Here is a 19064-nt window from a genome sequence, read left to right on the forward strand (position 1 = left end):
GTCTGAAGTACTGCTACAGCAGACTCCACACATCGCCATCGACACAGCACCTCAGAACCGGTGCATCTCTCCAACTGCGGATGCATCGCTGCCATTATGAGGATCGACTCCAACGCTTTGCTGATTGCGTGGTGCAGCGACACCTTTTCCGAGGTGTATTCGACATTGTGCAGCTTGGAGTCAACACATCACCTTCACTTTAAGGATCGTCAATGATACATCCCCTCTTTGCATCTCACATCTCTTCCTCGATAATGACTCATCGAAGGTACTTTGCAGGAGGCCAAGGCTGATTCCTGTAGCCGACCTGTGTTCCATCGCGGTCAGCCTGAACATATGAATTTGACACAGTCTAGTGTGACCAGATAGTCCCAGTTGGCGCTTTATGCTTTTCAGCATTTCAGCGCTTTATGCTTTTCAGCATTTCAGTTTATTCTTAAAATAAAAACATAACTCCAGTTCTACTTATTGGATTTTTGTCATTTTGGGCCTGTTTTATATATAAAACTATTCTCTATTTTCGTAAACTCGTGTGGAGTCTTTTTGGGATGTTTTCACTGTGTCACTGTTTGAAGTATTGCACAAATACTTTACACATTGCCTCTTAAGTTAAGCCTGACTGTTCTGTGCCAAGCTATCAGAGGGTGAGCACAGGTTCATTTAAGGTGTGTTTGTGACTTACCCTGACTAGGATTGTCGTTCCTTCTCGGACAGAGTGCACACCTCTGCCAACAAGAAATCCAATTTCTACAAGAGCTTAATCATAACCTATTTACCATTAACAAAATCCTAATTCTTCTCTCACATACTAGGAGAATTTCTATTCCTACCAATTTCTTTTACCTGCAGATGCACCACTATTTCCTGAGAATGTATGTAAATTATTGCCCATGATGTGAAATAATCAGGACAACATCGCATAGTGAAATTATTGAAAGCTACACCAATTTCACTGATTTTGAAAGGTGCCGAGAAGTTCATGAGCTGGAGGTACCCTTACAAAGGAGCAAGCCTAGATCAAAGTTCCTCACACTTGTAAGAACTCAAGGCTTTATAAGTTTACAACATAATATCAATCTAGAAAAGGATTACACTTTGGGGGTCATAACGATGTTGGTCGTGCCGTCGGTGTCGGTCCCATCGACATATGAGACCGCGGTCAGATCGCCGCATTACAATGCGGACAGTTGGACTGCATAGGTGCAGGGACTGACCAACAGCTTCCAATGGGCTCAAGGAGCCCGTCAGGCGGTCGGTCGGATCGCATTCCCCACAATGGAGGCAGTGCCTTCTCAGGCACTGCCATGGGGATTATGCATTTCTGCCTACTCTTTCATGGCGGTCTACCTTCTATGAAAAGGCAGGCAGAACGTGACTTTAGGGGCCCCTAGCAGGGCCCCTTTCCACCTGGCCCTCTCATATAGGGTCTGGGACCCATTAAACATCCCTGCACCATGTGGCAGGCACCACATGATGCCTGCCGTACAGTGCAGGGATCATTGAAAACATCATTTTTTCTATTGCAGCTTGTGCTGTGGCCCTTTTCCCTCTTCCGCACAAGATGCAATAGAAAAATTTAAGTTTTCGAACGACCATAGAGTGGTCGCATCCTAATACTGTGGCTAAAACCACTGACTCATTGTCAGGCAGCTCTCTTCCGGTACGGTGCCGACATCGTAATGCCCCCCTTTGAGTTTTTGGCTGTCTCTGTGTCAGCGATATCCCAAATTGGACAATGAAGGGCAGATTTGTGGCAAATTTTTAGGATATCTCCTGAATAGTCAAATAATTACATTTTAGATTAATAATTTTTAGATCCATCCCATGAGCTTAATTAGAATAATAGGCACGAATCTGACCCTTGTGGACCAATTTCGGACACCTCTTCTCTAAATTGTAATGTATGAAATCAGGGCTGAAAAATATGAAGTACCTATAGGTTCATCCTCATGAAATACAAACAGGTGCATTCCACAATTCGTTTTAGCTGGCGGGCGAATAACCCTGCAGAAAAGTTTGTAGGGAGCACACATACATATAGGTGGTAAATAGAGGGTATTAAAAACCCACCCCTGAGAAACAATGGTAGAAATATTCAATCATGGCCACTGGAACAAACAAAATGGAAATTCATCTGAAAACAGAAAGGCTAACTGACACTGGCACTGCCATTACTTAGTTGAGTTGAACATTTGCCCTGGTAAACCACATTGTCATTATTATACACCTGAAACTTGTGCGGTATGAAGCTTAGATAGATATGTGGCATAGGAAAAATGCTGTACTATTCACAATTCTAAAGAAATTTTTAGAACTCATAAGCCAAGTGGCTAAATTACTAAGAGAGCTCAGTTATAACCAGCTGCCTTCTTTGTATGTTTGATTTTCCAGTTTCCAGAAAGAAGGCAGAGCTAACCAGCTCTCCTGATTGCTAATACGGAAGTAATCAATTACTCAAGGCAATGCACATACCACTTAACATCATATCTACCAGCCTGTTCCCTTTACATTAATGCATTCATTGAATCTGTCTACATAATTAACTTGCAATGATGGTGCATCATTCTAGTGGAGATTTTTGTTACTCAGACGTGTTTCACTAATAAAAATGTTGCTGTGATGAAGAATTTAAAAAAAGAAATTAAAATAATTAATGTCTTGCTTACCTTTTATTTTAGATGGCGTTTGCAAAACTGCAGACTGTGTGCGATCAGGTAATACATTATGAAGGGAACAATATTTATTTAATTGGGTTATGTTAGTCATATAATTGTCATTTAAATAATAAGGTGAAGGGAAATATTTTTACATTACAGATTGTTAATGTGCTGGTGTGTCATTTCATCACTGTGCTGTTCCTTTGATTGAAAATTATTTACAACTCTTATTGCTATCATAATTACAAAAGCGGACACAGCCCTTGAAGTGAAGCCTATACCATGCATTCAAATTACAAAATTGCTTTACCTGAACACTAATTTTTTTTGGGAGTGTTTTTTTAGCGGAGCAAATGTTTAATCATAGACGTGTGCTAAATGGTAAATACCTACATTCATCAAGGATGCAGTGCAATCATACAATTCAGCTGATTAAAAACATACCATACTTAAATGAAACTGCTATAAAGAACTATGTTCCAGATGTATGTAGCTTTGGGTTTGCGATTACCTAATAGCGAATTTCGCTATTTGGTAATTGCATACAGCTATACACAAATGTGTTCACACATTTAGCGATTCCCAGTGGGTGCGAATAGATGTGCCTCATTAATATTCATGAGGTAGGTCTTGGTTTGAGACCCATTGGGAATTGCAAAAAACACAGGGATGGTGGCTTGCTGGGGCCAGCAGATCACCATGTCTGTGATTGCTTTTAAATAAAGCAATTTGTAGTTTTTAAATGCAAAAAAGGGATGCTTTTCATAATGAAAAATTAAAAGTATGCTTTTTCATTTTTTAAAAGTAGGCAGTGGTCCGTGGAGGCCCTTTTCACAAACATCCACATAGGGTATCGGGTCCCCAGAAAACTCCTTCCTATTCGCGAATGGGTTACCATCAACTTTGAGTTTGCAATGGCATTTCGTTCACGAAACATTCATACATACCACTGTTAGCAGCTATTAGGAAGAGACTCTCTAAACACTCCCCTTCCTAATATCGAATCACAAACCCATTTTGCAATTCGTTAAGAGGTTACTGAATCGCAAATTATTCCGTTGTAAATAAAAAATGCTTTTTGGCAGACGCAAATTGCCCGATTCTGTGAATTTGACCTCTATCGGCCTCAAAAAAGCTTCTTACATCTGGTCCTATGTGAAGTCTCAAGGCCACATGAAGAGCCACTTTGTTTTGCCCCTGTTTTTCTCAAACAAACAAAAGAAAATAGGCTAAAACAATGTAAATGTTGTTCTGGTACAAAAAAGTACAAATCAAACTTTTTTCTCCTCGTTTTTTTCCTTTATGTAAAAGGTAATTGAGCATCTAGGGCTTGTTCAAGTCGATATAAGGTGAAAACTTTGCATATTTTTAATTAAGCAGGTACAGCTGAAGAGTTGTTGGTTTTATCTGACTACTGTATTCAATTTACTGCTCCACTATATCCTTTGGCTGGGCCTCTTGGAGCAGGAAATGGTGTGACTGAAGGCTGCAACCCCCAGCCATTATCAGTAGAAAGCCTGGGGCAGTGCAGGGGTGGGTGACTTGGTACTATTGACAGGGTGAGTGGGCCAGACCATTGAGGAATGTTTAGGTCAGACCATAAAGGGACATTTTGGAGCTGATACACAAAAGGGATTTTGTGGTACGTTTAGTAGAACTCAACAGGACAACCAACAAGTTACAAAATACTGTTCACATACCTACATCCAAGGTCTATGCTTCTGCCTCTCCTGTCTTTCAGTGTGGAGATTTCCACCCCAGCAGCAGAAATCTCTACACATGTAAGTAAAGGTGTCAGCAGTAAATGTGGAAGGTACAGAGGGGAGTGGCTGGAAATGGGAAATACATATGACTAAGGGGGTCATTAGCATGACGGGCGGATCGCCACCTCCGGGCAGGCGGTGGTCACCGCCGGCCTGGTGGTGGCGATCTGCCCAGCAAATGGCCCCGTATCACTCCCACCATATTTGTATGGCATGGAGCACCACGGCGGACAGAAAGACCGTCCGCTGCTTTTCCGCCGGTCGGATTTCCGACCGGGTGGAAAAGTCTTTAACATGGTGGCGGTGCCTTGCAGGCACCGCCATCCATATTAGTATATGGCTTTTTCAATGCCTTTCTATGGCGGAGACTCCTTCATGGAAAGGCATTCAGATTTTGCTTTGGGGGCCCGTTGCGGGCTCCCAGGGGGGTGGGGGGGCTGCACTTGGGGGGGCACCTATGGTACCCGCCAACACTGGCATACACAAGGTGGCAGGCACCGCGCGGTGCCTGTCACGTTGTGCATGCCAATGCACAACATGCATCTTAGACATTGCGGCTGGTGCTGCTTGAAGCACTGCCTACCACAATGTTCAATATGCGGGATGCGACCGCCAGGGTGGCGGTCGCATGATAATAGGCACAGAGGGACTGCCGCACCCCTGGCAGGTGGCCCCACATACCGTTACGGTGGCGGGCGGAGAAATGGTGCCCTAATTGAGGAGGGTAAAGGGAGGATTGCTGAGGGCTTCAGGGAAGGTTAGGGAGGGAGAGTTCAACATTTTAACTTTACTAAAATATTTTTTTAATAATTTAGGACTTTCAAAATAAATACAATTCTAATATAAAATTAAAATATTACCATTGTAACTTTTTCATATTGTTCTACACTGAAAATGAATATGTAAAATTAGTTAACATTAATATTTGCACATTTTTTTCTAATTTTTTAAAAAGATTTTATAAAATGTTTAACTTGTTTCCATACTTCAGCATAGTTATATCTTCCCCCCCAAGTTTGGAACATTAAATACAGTTGTAAAGTGAATACTGTTAGTAACTTTACTGTTGTATTTGACATTTTTACTGTCTCTAACCCCATTGCAGGGAATAGGCACATGTAAGTCTATACTTCGGATTCACTTTACACAAGTAAACTGCAACTAGCCAAAAGTAATAAAGTCGCTCAAAAGTGTAAATGTAAATTTTCTTGTAGAAAATCTACACATGTACATATACCTTTGAGAAGAGGACCATTAGCATGGAGTGTCACAGCCAGGGGATGGATGACAGGTAGTCAGCAGGTGGGCAGGGCTGGCAGAAAACTTTAGACAAGGACGCGGGGGTCAGAGCAGTGGATGGCATGTATGGTTGTTGAGTGACACCAGTCTTCCATGGAACACTGAGGGGCCATCAGTAACATTGGGAACTGTCACCACCTGCCGCAAAGGGCTGCTGGAGCTTGCACTAATTTCTTCAGTTTCACACATAGGTGTCTACTTGTATTTAAAAAGGAAAACAAGCAGATCTGAAAGCCGTCACACTTGAAAACTGAAAAATATTGTTTAAGCTACTGCATAAATATCTGACTCATAAGTCCTTTGAAAAAAATCAAACTTTATATATTATATAACAAACAAGTCACTGAGAAATATTTGTTGAAACAACGAAGCACACTATTTAGGCTGCTTTCATAAAAATATATGGAGCAAACAAATTGTTTCAAACCCAGCCTCATTACTCACATTTATAAAGTGTAAAAATGTATATTTGTTCCACTCCTTTTTAGGTGAAGACGGCAAAAAATAGAAACAAATAGGTTGACTTCATGGTTTGCCATTGGGCAAAAATAATCTATGTTTAATATGGACTGGAGAAAACCATGTTCTATATCACATCCTACCTCATAACATGAATAATGCAAAAGCATAAATTAGTTTACCCTGACAAGGACTGTGGTTGTTGCTTGAGTATGGCTTCTGCCTCTCTTTATTTTTATTTATTTATTTGATTTATTTGAAGAGTTATATATAGCGCTGGCTAGACCCCGAGGTATCAGAGTGCTTTCCATAAGAACAAGTTGCACACAGTTACATCAGTTACCATAGCATAAAATTTGAAACATATACAAGTTACCTGGAGCATGAGGGAGGGTGGGGGGAGAGGGTTCAAGACAGGGGTGTAGGAAAAAAAAACAAGCTCTGATAGGGCTGGAAAGGGGAGTCAGCCACAGGATCGCAGAGGGATAAATAACCAGATTTTTTACAGGCACAATTTCTGGAAAGTACAGGAACAACAGAGTATGAGGGCTGTTGCTTGTGTTGCTCATGTTTAAATGCATCACAGCGCTAGACATTGACACAAGGATGTATTTTGCCCTAATATATAGCAAAAAATGATGGATTCACATTCTACATATTTATGTGCAATTACATACATTTTGCCATAATTTTGTATAATTACGCGAAAGCAAATTATGAAAATTTAACATAACACTCACTTTAAATCGAATGTGCTACTCAACTATAATTATACAAGGATGATTGCCATATATATGTATATCAACCCAATAACCTTTTCAGTCTGAGTAGTTCCCAATTTAGACGGAGAGCAGATCCTTTCTAAGGAGTGCCCGATAACACCACTGACACTACGCTCACATCAAATGTTTATTTTTATAGCTGATTTTAATCATAGGATTAGCACAGTGCCATCCACAGAAAAGTAGAAAGTGACAAAGCCTTTTGCCATTTATACAGCAAAGTCTTACATATAGGATTAGCACAGTGTCATCCATCCCCCTGGTGCACAATTAGGCTGCCTAGTGATACACACACACTTTTGCACCATAGTGAAAGGGTCTGTGCGTGATCTAGCATACGTTTTGGACTGAAAGGGTACCCTTCCAGTACAAAATACTGTGCATAGATAAACTTTAAAACTTTTTCGACATTGGATGTGTTCTTTTCAGCACAGATACAGCTTTACATCTATAACTCATTGGTGGGTGCATGGAAAAACCCAAGTATCACCCATGGAATGCCCCCTGACGCAAAGTAATGCAAAACAGTGCAAAGCACTGCTTTGCTCTACTTTGAGGCAACTTTCAAAATAAATTAAAAATAAACACATTGTGCTGGTGCGCATCACTTTTGTGACTGAAACCCAGCAAAAAATATTAGTAAATTAGCCAATTAGTACTATATGTACTACTTTTGGCTATTCGCCATTTTGAATATAAGCGTAGACTTGCTTGTGTCCACACCCTGAAGCAAGGCCAAAGTTAAATATGTAAAGGTACTGCTGCCACAAAGGACCCTGGACTTCAACACACTCACATAGAAAATATTAGAGGCAAGGACTTAAATTAGAACCCAACAGCAAATAATAATACAAAAATATTAATTCATTTTGACTTTTTAAAAATATGTAAATATGTAATTTTATGTAGAGAAAATTATTTAGAATAATAATATTTTATGAAAAATATTCCAAGCTTTTTTAATTTAAATATAAAGATAACGTGTTTTTTTTTATTTAAATAAAGTAATTGAAACAAATTCATGACATGCTTTTTTGTAAGTTGTAATACATAATAAGTAAATACGCACATTATACCTTAGGTGTTTTTTTTTTAATTAAGCTTTAAAAAATAATGTTATTTCAATTTTATATATATATATATATATATATATATATATATTCACTGAAAAAACCATAGGTTTCAGGGGTGTTATAGTTAGCTGGACTTTTCACTTGTACAAAACCATTGAAATTCCCCCGTTATAGTTAGTTCAGCTAACTATAACTCGCGCGCCCGCAATGCACTGCTGATGACGTCACATATTACATCACTCATGACATGGTCAGTGACATCACTCATGACATCACTGATGACATCTCAAATGACATCACTGATGACATCACTGATGACATCATCCAGTGAATGTGTGTTTTTCTGAAAATTAAATATGTTTTATATATGTATATCTCAAGGTCGATGGAAGAATAAATGGGTATATAAGTGTCTAAATGGATGATTTGTTTTTGAAAAATTGATTGTGTAACTGACTGATTAAGTGTATCATAGTGAATACATGGCTTAGTGAGTAATGTTTAAATATGTAAATATCTGTATCAGTCTCTCACTTTGTGTATAAGTGGCTGCATGGGTTGGTGAGTAGCTACATGGGTGTCTATATAGGTTATTAGTTGGTTTTTTGAGTATCAGTCTGAGTGTCTGCATGGTTCGGTGGGGGGTATTACGTAGTGCATAGGTGCATGAATGAGTGACTCACTGTTTGTATGTGTTGAACACAGCATGTGTGCAGGACTGTATGGGTGGATGAGTGTGTGTATGGGTGTGTTAGTGAGTGAATGACTGTCTCAATAGTGTCTTTATGAGTAACTACATATGTTTTAAACTAGTATATGTGACTATTGGTGTATATATGTGAGTATATGTGAGAGTGAGAGATTGAAAGAGTTCCTGTATGAATAAGTATGTGTTTCTATAAGTGATTGTTTAAAAGACTAAGTATGTGTAAGTTTCCGTAGAAGTAAGTATGGTGGTGTGTGTATAACTGTATATGCAAGTAAATGTATGTTTGATTCTTTATTAGCATGAGTGACTATGTGTGTGAGTAACTCTATGGATGAGTGGCATTGTGTAACAGGATGTATAGGTGTATGAGTACATATGATGAGTGAGTACATGTATGAGTGACTGTATAGGACTGTTGGTGAATGAGTGGATGTGTATGTGGATCTTAGAATTACTGAAGAGGTTGTTGTAACTGGTATTGGTATGTCCATTGTTTTGAAAATTTTAGTCTCTATTTTTGAATGTGTGTATCAAAGGTTATATTAGGGTGAGAGGAGGTCTGCCACTCTATCACAAGGATGATGTCATCAGTGATGTCATTTGAGATGTCATCAGTGATGTCATGAGTGATGTCACTGACCATGTCATGAGTGATGTAATATGTGACGTCATCAGCAGTGCATTGCGGGCGCGCGAGTTATAGTTAGCTGAACTAACTATAACGGGGGAATTTCAATGGTTTTGTACAAGTGAAAAGTCCAGCTAACTATAACACCCCTGAAACCTATGGTTTTTTCAGTGAATTTCTGAGGTTTTTTAAATGCTAATTCCTAACTATAACGTGCCTGAAACCTATGTTTTTTTCTGTGAATTTCAAAGGTTTTTTAAATGCTAATTTCTAACTATGCCTACAGAGATAGGACATGTGAAGAAAGAAGAAAAAATGCACAGAAAGAAACAAAAGAAGTGCAGAAAGAAGCAACAGAAGTCCTCAAATACGAAGATAAGTGCAGGAAGAAGGATAACGTGCAGAAAGAACAAAAAGAAGAGCAGAAAGAAGCCTTGTTGCAAAATCATCCTGTACCCTCAACTTTTTCAGACGGATACTGGTGGTAACTGAGTCTGACTAACCAGTCCTAGAGCCAGTGCTATGTTAAAAGACACTTAGAATACAGTGAAAACACCTACATACACTAGGGAACATTATGCGTTGGGGTCCCCCTGTGATTAGCATGACCTCCTCTGTAAGCCCCTAGTATATAATAGGGCATGGGGATTAAAACTACCTCTTAAAACAGGCCACAGGGCGTTTTTGCACACGTTAACTCAGGCCCCGTCCCCTCCATTCACCACTGTGTAAACACGCCCTGTGTCCATTTTTAGTTGGGAGATTAAGTTCATTTGAATCCTGAGGGTCCCTAGGGTCCAACTAGCCCACTAGGTACCTCCAGTAAGTGCCACAGAGCTGCGTTGCAGAGAGGTGTAAAAAGTGGCACGGCCTGGACCACCTCTCTGCAATGCAGCTCAGTGGCGCTTACTGGAAGCACTTGGTGGGCTAGTTAGCCCCCAGGGGCCCTCAGTATTGAAGGGAAATTATAGCCCCAATTTAAAACGTGCCATAGTGCGTGTTTGCACACGTCACCTCAGGCCCCGTCCCCTCCCTTCACCACTGTGTAAACGCGCCCTGTGGCTGTTCTAAGTTGAGAGATTAAGTCCCCTTGAATCCTAAGGGTCTCTAGGGTCAAACTAGACCACTAGGTACCTCCAGTAAGCGCCACAGAGCTGCGTTGCAGAGAGGTGTAAAAAGGGGCTTGGCCTCAGAACACCTGGCTGCAGCGCAGCTCCCTGGCGCATACTGGAGATGCCTGTTGGGGGCGCGTTTGCAGAGTGCTGCACGGAGGGGGCATGGCCTCCGGCACGATGCCAGTCTTTTATTTATTTTAGTTTTTTAAGAAGGGGGGCTGTTTGGTTCCCCTTCTTATTCTAATTTATTGGCCCTGATGACCCCATCCCCCAGGGCCAGTCTCCTAATTATATTTTTTTGACCCCAATCCCCAGGGCCGGCCACTGTTTTTTATTATTTATAAAAAATATATATTTATAGACACACCTAGGACATGCTGGGCAAACCGTACGTACCTATCACCATGACGAATTGTGTGATATTCATTAAAAGGCGACTATGCATGCAATGAATCCACGTGGAATGTATTTACACCACTAGTGAAGCTCTGACATGTCTGATGCCCTACCGTGCCTAATCCTGGTAGACACCCTTGTCGTTTATTTATACAAACATGGGTAGCTATTGACGGGCACATTTAATACACATGCACACCAAGCCATTCAAAGGGGATTCGACAAAAATTCGACCAAAACTATGCAAGAAACCCCCCTCACGGTTAATAAAACACACATCCACTGCCGGATGTGTAATACTTTTTATTTTACTCTCTGGAAAGGGGACGAACATCACTTGAGAGTCACAGCGTGCTCCTGACAGAGCCCAATGCTGTGTTACACCCACCATTGCCTGCCGAGTGCCACACACCTCTGTGTTGTATTCCACTAGCTAGTGCATATGCTATGACACTCTCTAGCCCATGTGCACTGTAACACCACCCCGTGAATATGTCATGCCACACTTGTCTTCGCACGGGTTATATTGCCCCATCTAACGTGCCTTCCTCGATGCCTATGTTATAACGCACAGTGCTATGCCATACATATTACAATCTGGGATCCATATCTTTGTCACAGTGCATATGCAACGTTACACTCCCCAGCACATATTTTATATTACAACTTTAGAGACTAGTTAGGTTACACAACACTGCCCTGTGCATATTACACTCCAAGGCGCATATCGCATAGCACGCGCTAGTGCCTGTGCTATCTCGCGCTCTCCAATGAATCTGTCATTGCGCACAATGTATTGCATATTATATTTCACGCCCGGTTCATCTTATATCACACTTTTTGGTGCATAGTTTATACCATACACTATATCTAGTTTTCATTTTCAATCGTGCTCTCAGGACTATGTTCTATATAACACTGTGTTCACCTACCCTTTTCACGGGCATTACATTTTGCGATAGGGGGTGGAGGGTCAGGGGGTGTTTCTGCCAAGTGAGCCCGGAGTCACAGTCACAAACGTCCTCTTCTTCCTGAATAAAAGTGAGATTATGCTGCATACTTGTTCATATTTTAAGTAGTTCGCACAGACACAATGTTTTAAAAACAATAAAGTTCCTAATACCCGCCTTCTCTGAACTGTTAGCTTGCTGCCCCATCCCCTTCATCCCTATCCTCTGTTGTGTGAATCCATGGACTAGCCTCCTCCCTCCTGCCATGCATGGTCTGATGTGCTGCCACTGCCCTCAATTTAGTATGATGTACCAGTCCACTCCTTCTGCCCTCCATTGCCCAATTCTATGCCCCATCATTGACCTCCTGCTTAAACTCTGTGCTTAGCTTGCTGCCCCTATTCTCCTTCCCCCTGCCCTCCGATGTCTTTGTGCATGCCGCTGCTCCATCCTTTTTGCCCACCATGTCCCATGGACCTGCCACTCCTATCTACTCTGAGTGTTCTGTTGAGCTGCCACTCCCCTCCCACCTGCCTAGCATTGTCAGATGACTGTAAGCTGTCCCTGCCACCTCCACCCTGCCTGTCCACATGCCATGCCCCTATCCTCTTCCTCCTGTCCTACATGGTCCATTGTACTGCCACACCCTTCTGCCCTCCCTGGTCTGTTGTGCTGCAACTGCTCCTCCTGCCTGCCCCGTGTGGTCTGTTGTGAGGTCCCTTACCCTGAACTTTGTCTGTGCACAGGTCCTGACCCTCCCTTCTATCCTCCATCGTCCTTTGTGAATGCCCCTCCACCCTCCTTCTTGCCCATCATAGCCATTGTGCTGCCACTAACCCTCCCACTTGCCATGCATGGTCTTCTGTGCTGCCATGGCCCCTCCCACCTTCCCTGTGTGGTCAGTTAGCTGCCCCTGACCTCCTCCCACCTTACCTCCATGGTCTGTGTGAATGCCATCACAGTCTCACTGTTGCTCTTCATGGTGTGTCTTGCTTCTAGTGCCCATCCTGCCTGACCTCCATGGCTATCTTGCTGCTCCTGCCCTGCCCCCTTGCCCCCAGCCCTACTCCCTCCCTCCTGGCTTGTCTGTTCCATTGTAATGCCCCTGATCCGTCCCTCCTGCCCTTTATGGTCTGTTATGCTGCAGCTTTCTCTCCTGTCTGTCCATTATGGTCAGCTAGCTACCATTGCCTCTTGCCCCTCTGTTCTCTGTTGTCCATGTGCATGGTCCTGTCCCCTCCCTCTTGCTTTCTATGGATTGTTGTGCTGCACTCCCATCCTGCATGCCCTGTGTGGTGTATTGTGCTGCTGCAAACCCTGATGCCTGCCCTGCAGGGTCAGTTTGGTGCACCTCTCCATGTCCCTCCTGTCCTCTGTTATCCAAGTCCATGTCCCTATCTCATTTCCTTCCATGATCCAATGTACCATACTTGCGAACATTTTGAACTTGGTAAGAGGGAGATTTTGAAAAAAAACTGGGGTATTGATTTTCCCCTTTGAGTTACATTGAAAAAGAGGATATTGTAGACAGGAGACAGATCAAATAAAGCCCATTTGAGCTTAAAAACATTGGACGTTTCCTGGCTGAATCGGGTCTGTTGGCATGTATGGTTGTACTACCATTGCCTCTTCCTTCTGCCCACAATGGTCTATTACATTGCCACAGCCTTGAAGGAGGGTAGATTTTGTATCACAGGGGGCCCCTGGCCCGTTCTGTCCACACCTGAAGTATGAGACCCTTGTCCTTGCCCTGCCAGCTGCATTTGTAGGCCGTATTAAATTGACCAGTGGGTCCTGTGTTGCTATATAATTATCCTGAGACATCCTTACCACTCAGCCAGCATAAAACCCCTGTGTAGGCCCTTCTGTTCAATATGTAGGCCTCTTTGTTAAATTGACCATAGCTCTGCAATATTAGTGTATAGCAGTCTGAAGGCAGGTCTGCGAGGCCTTCTGATCCAAACTAGTAGCCCCCACCCTACCCGAGTGCTCCGTGCTCGGTATCAAAGTTCAACATCCCCCTGAAGCTGTCGACATACAGTAGGCTGCATCCTGGACTGGTACTTGCTTCCTGGGAAGGTTTCCCGCTTTTAAGGAAGTGGCAACCGCAGAGCGTCAAGTTAGGAGAACTGAGGAGATTTTATACATGAATATATTGAATTCCCGTACAATACCCATTATTTTCTGCTTGCTCTATGGAACTTACGATAAGCGATTGGCCTGAGAGACTGACCTTTTCACCCAGCCCATTGTCAGCATTAAGTGGGTAAATGACGAAATGTCTGGTAAAATCTGCAGACAAAGCTTTTGGGTAGCATACGTAGGTAGATGTAGCGTGCAAAGGAGCCCACAAAATGATATAAAAAGGGAGCACCCACAGATATCGACTGACTACCTCGCTGTCTGTATGTAGGTTAACAGGCAGTGCAGGTTTCCCCAAGAGCTGGGAGCTCTTGTCTTCCTTTGCTTAAAATGTCTTGCTCTGCTTTGCTTGAAGTATCTTATTCTATTTTACCTATATGAAATGTCATGTTATGTTTAACCATTGCTCTCTTTACTTTTGCATTTAAAAGATTTTGTATTGTAATTGCAGGAATGCTTGCTCTAAGAGTAAACGTGAGTGTTCCTAGGTAACATTTTCCTTGGTGTAACTTGTTTCTCATGATGCATTTATAGATGTGTTTTCTCTCTCTCTCTGTCAGTACATTAATTGAGATACAGAGAATATTATGACAGCTGTATGATTATCTGGATTCTGTATTTTGTACTTTATGTCTCTATTCTGCGGTTTCTTTGAAGTTGCATCTTCTCATTAAACTGCCATTGTATTCTGCCTCCAATTCCATGTCTCATATGTCTGTTTTCTTCATTTTTGGAGCAAGCGTTCCTAGGCACCCCGGCTCAAATTAAGGTGCCCCTTTTGTCCCTGACTCACTCTCCTGCTCAGTTCTGTGGTGGCTCCCGGGGATCTGGGGACCGCCCCTAGCTTCCTTGACCCGTAATAGATCTTCCCTCCAACAGCCTCTCTTGCAAGTCCTGTATTGTTGGTTTGTTGCCCCTGCCCCCCTTTCCACTGCCCTCCATAGTCTGTTGTGCTTCCACGGCCCTTCCTGCCTGCTCAGTGTGGTTAAATTGTTGCCTTTGCACCCTCCTACCTGCCTTCAATTTTCAGAGTCCGTGCCCCTGGCCTCTGCCTCTCAACAGTATCCTAATGAACAACTAGATTGCTAACATTCTATATTTATTACAAAAGTGTGGAACGCCTGACATCATCTTGATGTAATCAAAACTGTAATACCTAGAGCATTTCCTTTAGAAATTACATATATGAGAGGGTCTTATTGGCATCAAAATTATGGTTAGTGCTCTAAAAGACTAAAATAAGGACATATTTTCTGAGTTTTCAAATAGCGACAAAGCACTTTTAAATTATTTGTTATCTTTATGTTTTTTTATCCAGTTGACCACTTGATTAAATGTTGCACTTAGGGGAGAGGATGTGGTGTTACTTCCAGAACTGCAGACTTTGCAACTGGGGAACCAGGTTGAAGTTTCTGCTTCAGCTCGACATTCTGTGATTCTGGTCAAATCACTTAGTCTCCCCATGTCTACAACCAAAATGAATTTGTTCTTGTGTGATGTAACCAATGCTCATGTAAAGCACTCCAATACCTGACAAGTCTGCACTATATAACACTGCAAAAACACAAAATAATAAGTGTTTTGCACACTTCTGTCATTGGGCTATATTTGGGCTACATCTGGGTGATTTTGGGCTACATTTGGGCTCTTTTGTCTCCGGTGGCCATCTTGGGAGATTTATTTGTTATGAAGTTTCCTAATTTCCTCATGTACTGCAGTCTCCTCAGTAGGAAATGCTTTCAGTTTTTTACTTTGATTCCATCATGAAGGTATTCAGATATGTCACACATTTGCCATAAATTCTGAATGTTAGCACTCTAGTTGCTCATTAGATCACTGTAGTAAAACTACTGCACCATGGAAGTCTGCTCCTGGTATTAAAAGTGCATGTTTCAGTCTGCATGTCAGAATTTTTTAATGAAATAGAAGAGGATTTGAGAAGTCACTCAAAATGTGCCCTCATTTTCTTTCTTCAGCATTAATCATAATTTCTATGGCAAAATGAACCTCCTCATTGTGTTCCTTTTTAAATTAAATGTTTTAAGTGTTACCAGTTTATTCCAATCAAGATGGCTTCAGGTGTGCCATACTTTTGTCATAATGAAGACAGTAAGCGCTCTAGTTGTTTTTAAGAACATTCTGGGACATTCTGTCATTGGGCTATACTTGGGCTACATCTGGGTGATATTTGGGCTACATTTGGGCTCTTTTGTCTCTGGTGGCCATCTTGGGAGACTTATTTGTTATGAAGTTTCCTAATTTCCTCATTTACTGCAGTCTCCTCAGTAGGAAATACTTTCAGTTTTTTACTTTGATTCCATCAAGAAGGCATTCAGATGTGTCACACATTTGCCATAAATTCAGAATGTTAGCACTCTTTTTGCTCATTAGATCACTGTAGTAAAGCTACTGCTCACCAGGGAAAACTGCTGCTGGTATTGAAAGTGCATGTTTCAGTCTGCATGTCAGAATTTGTTAATGAAATAGAAGAGGATTTGAGAAGTCACTCAAAATGTGCCCTAATTTTTCTTTCTGCAGCACTAATCATACTTTTTATGGAAAAATGAACCCCCTCATTTTGTTCCTTTTTAAATTAAATGTTTTAAGAGTTACCACTTTAATCCAAGCAAGACGGCTTCAGGTGTGCCATACGTTTATCATAAGTAGGACTGTTAGCGCTCTAGTAGTTCTTTGGAACACTCTGGGAAGCTGCAGTAGAACACAAAGGAATCAACTGACAGTCTCTGCCCTTGTTGGATGTACATGTTTTACTGAGAATGTCAGACTTCATTCTCAAATGACTGAGAAAGATAATGTGAATTTACAGAAAATAAGCTCTCAGTTTAGCCTATAGATCACCTTCCAAACCTCTGTGGTAAAAGCATGAGAAAATATTTTTCTCTCAATCATGATATCCCAGCAGAAGGCTTTTTCACATGGTGAAATCACCTTAGAACATACCACAATTCCTAAAATGAGTATGGTACCATCAACAAATGATTTATAATGTAACTAAAGTCTTAAAACCTTCTATTAACTGCAATGCTTTTTAATGAGGTGCTATCATGTATATTGGTCCCAAGATGGCTGCCAACACTTCTTGGATGAAGTGCTGACAGCCAATCAGATCTCAGGATGAGATGTGTGGTTAGGCTCCGCCCACATATATATATGCTTTTAAATGCTATTTTCTCAGGAAATACTGAACAGATTTACAGCAGACCTGCAAAAGGCACTTCCTTGACCTTATGGCTACCTCTCTGCCAAATTTCAAGTAATTCTGTTCAGCCGTTCGGGCTGTAGCTGTGTCTAAAGGTCCTATGGAAAAATGCATGGGGAAAACGCGTTTTGGGACCCCCCTTTTTTCTCGGCCCCTGCTTGACGAATCCCCCCGAGACTTTTAGGGTAGGAGCGGAGCGTAGCGCCCCACCTATTTTGAAAATTTCGCGAGGATTCGTCGACCGGCGCCAAAGTTATTCCAAATAGAATGTTGCGGATTTCCTATGGAAACAGGGTCCTAACTATAACTACCTACTGGCGACCGCCAGTAGGTAATATATATATATATATATATATATTATCTACTGGCGGTCGCCAGTAGATAGTTATAGTTAAAACCTAGTTTCCCTAGAAAATCTCAAAATTCTATTTTGAATAACTTTGGTGCCGGTTGACGAATCCTTGCGAAATTTTCAAAACTAATGGGGCGCTCCGTTCAGCTCCTACCCTGAAAGTCTCGGGGTGATTCGTCAAGCAGGGGCCGAGAAAAAAGGGGGGTCCCAAAATGCGTTTTCCCCATGCATTTTTCCATAGGACCTTTAGACACAGCTACAGCCCGAACGGCTGAACAGAATTACTTGAAATTTGGTAGAGAGGTAGCCATAAGGTCATGGAAGTGCCTTTTGCAGGTCTGGTGTAAATCTGTTCAGTATTTCTTGAGAAAATAGCATTTAAAAGCATATATCCATGTGGGCGGAGCCTAACCACACATCTCATCCTGAGATCTGATTGGCTGTCAGCACTTCATCCAAGAAGTGTTGGCAGCCATCTTGGGACCAATATACATGATAGCACCTCATTAAAAAGCATTGCAGTTAATAGAAGGTTTTAAGACTTTAGTTACATTATAAATCATTTGTTGATGGTACCATACTCATTTTAGGAATTGTGGTATGTTCTAAGGTGATTTCACCATGTGAAAAAGCCTTCTGCTGGGATATCATGATTGAGAGAAAAATATTTTCTCATGCTTTTCCCACAGAGGTTTGGAAGGTGATCTATAAGCTAAACTGAGAGCTTATTTTCTGTAAATTCACATTATCTTTCTCAGTCATGTGAGAATGAAGTCTGACATACTCAGTAAAACATGTACATCCAACAAGGGCAGAGACTGTCAGTTGATTCCTTTGTGTTCTACTGCAGCTTCCCAGAGTGTTCCAAAGAACTACTAGAGCGCTAACAGTCCTACTTATGATAAACGTATGGCACACCTGAAGCCATCTTGCTTGGATTAAAGTGGTAACTCTTAAAACATTTAATTTAAAAAGGAACAAAATGAGGGGGTTCATTTTTCCATAAAAAGTATGAATAGTGCTGCAGAAAGAAAAATTAGGGCACATTTTGAGTGACTTCTCAAATCCTCTTCTATTTCATTAAAAAATTCTGACATGCAGACTGAAACATGCACTTTCAATACCAGCAGCAGTTTCCCCTGGTGAGCAGTAGCTTTACTACAGTGATCTAATGAGCAAAAAGAGTGCTAACATTCTGAATTTATGGCAAATGTGTGACACATCTGAATGCCTTCTTGATGGAATCAAAGTAAAAAACTGAAAGTATTTCCTACTGAGGAGACTGCAGTAAATGAGGAAATTAGGAAACTTCATAACAAATAAGTCTCCCAAGATGGCCACCAGAGACAAAAGAGCCCAAATGTAGCCCAAATATCACCCAGATGTAGCCCAAGTATAGCCCAATGACAGAATGTCCCAGAATGTTCTTAAAAACAACTAGAGCGCTTACTGTTTTCATTATGACAAAAGTATGGCACACCTGAAGCCATCTTGATTGGAATAAACTGGTAACACTTAA

The 19064-nt window shown here is 41.6% G+C and overlaps 1 protein-coding gene across 3 annotated transcripts in view; it reads left to right on the plus strand.

The window, feature by feature from the left end:
- MME (membrane metalloendopeptidase) overlaps window positions 1-19064 on the plus strand; it is a 523853-nt gene that overhangs the window by 171386 nt on the left and 333403 nt on the right. For all 3 annotated transcript variants that reach the window (XM_085634818.1, XM_085634819.1, XM_085634817.1), the window contains exon 3: window positions 2679-2714. In XM_085634818.1, coding sequence (XP_085490944.1) covers window positions 2679-2714 — 36 coding nt within the window. The remainder of the gene's footprint in view (window positions 1-2678; window positions 2715-19064) is intronic.

Source organism: Triturus cristatus, chromosome 11 (assembly GCF_964204655.1).
Source record: "Triturus cristatus chromosome 11, aTriCri1.1, whole genome shotgun sequence".
Lineage (NCBI taxonomy): Eukaryota > Metazoa > Chordata > Amphibia > Caudata > Salamandridae > Triturus > Triturus cristatus.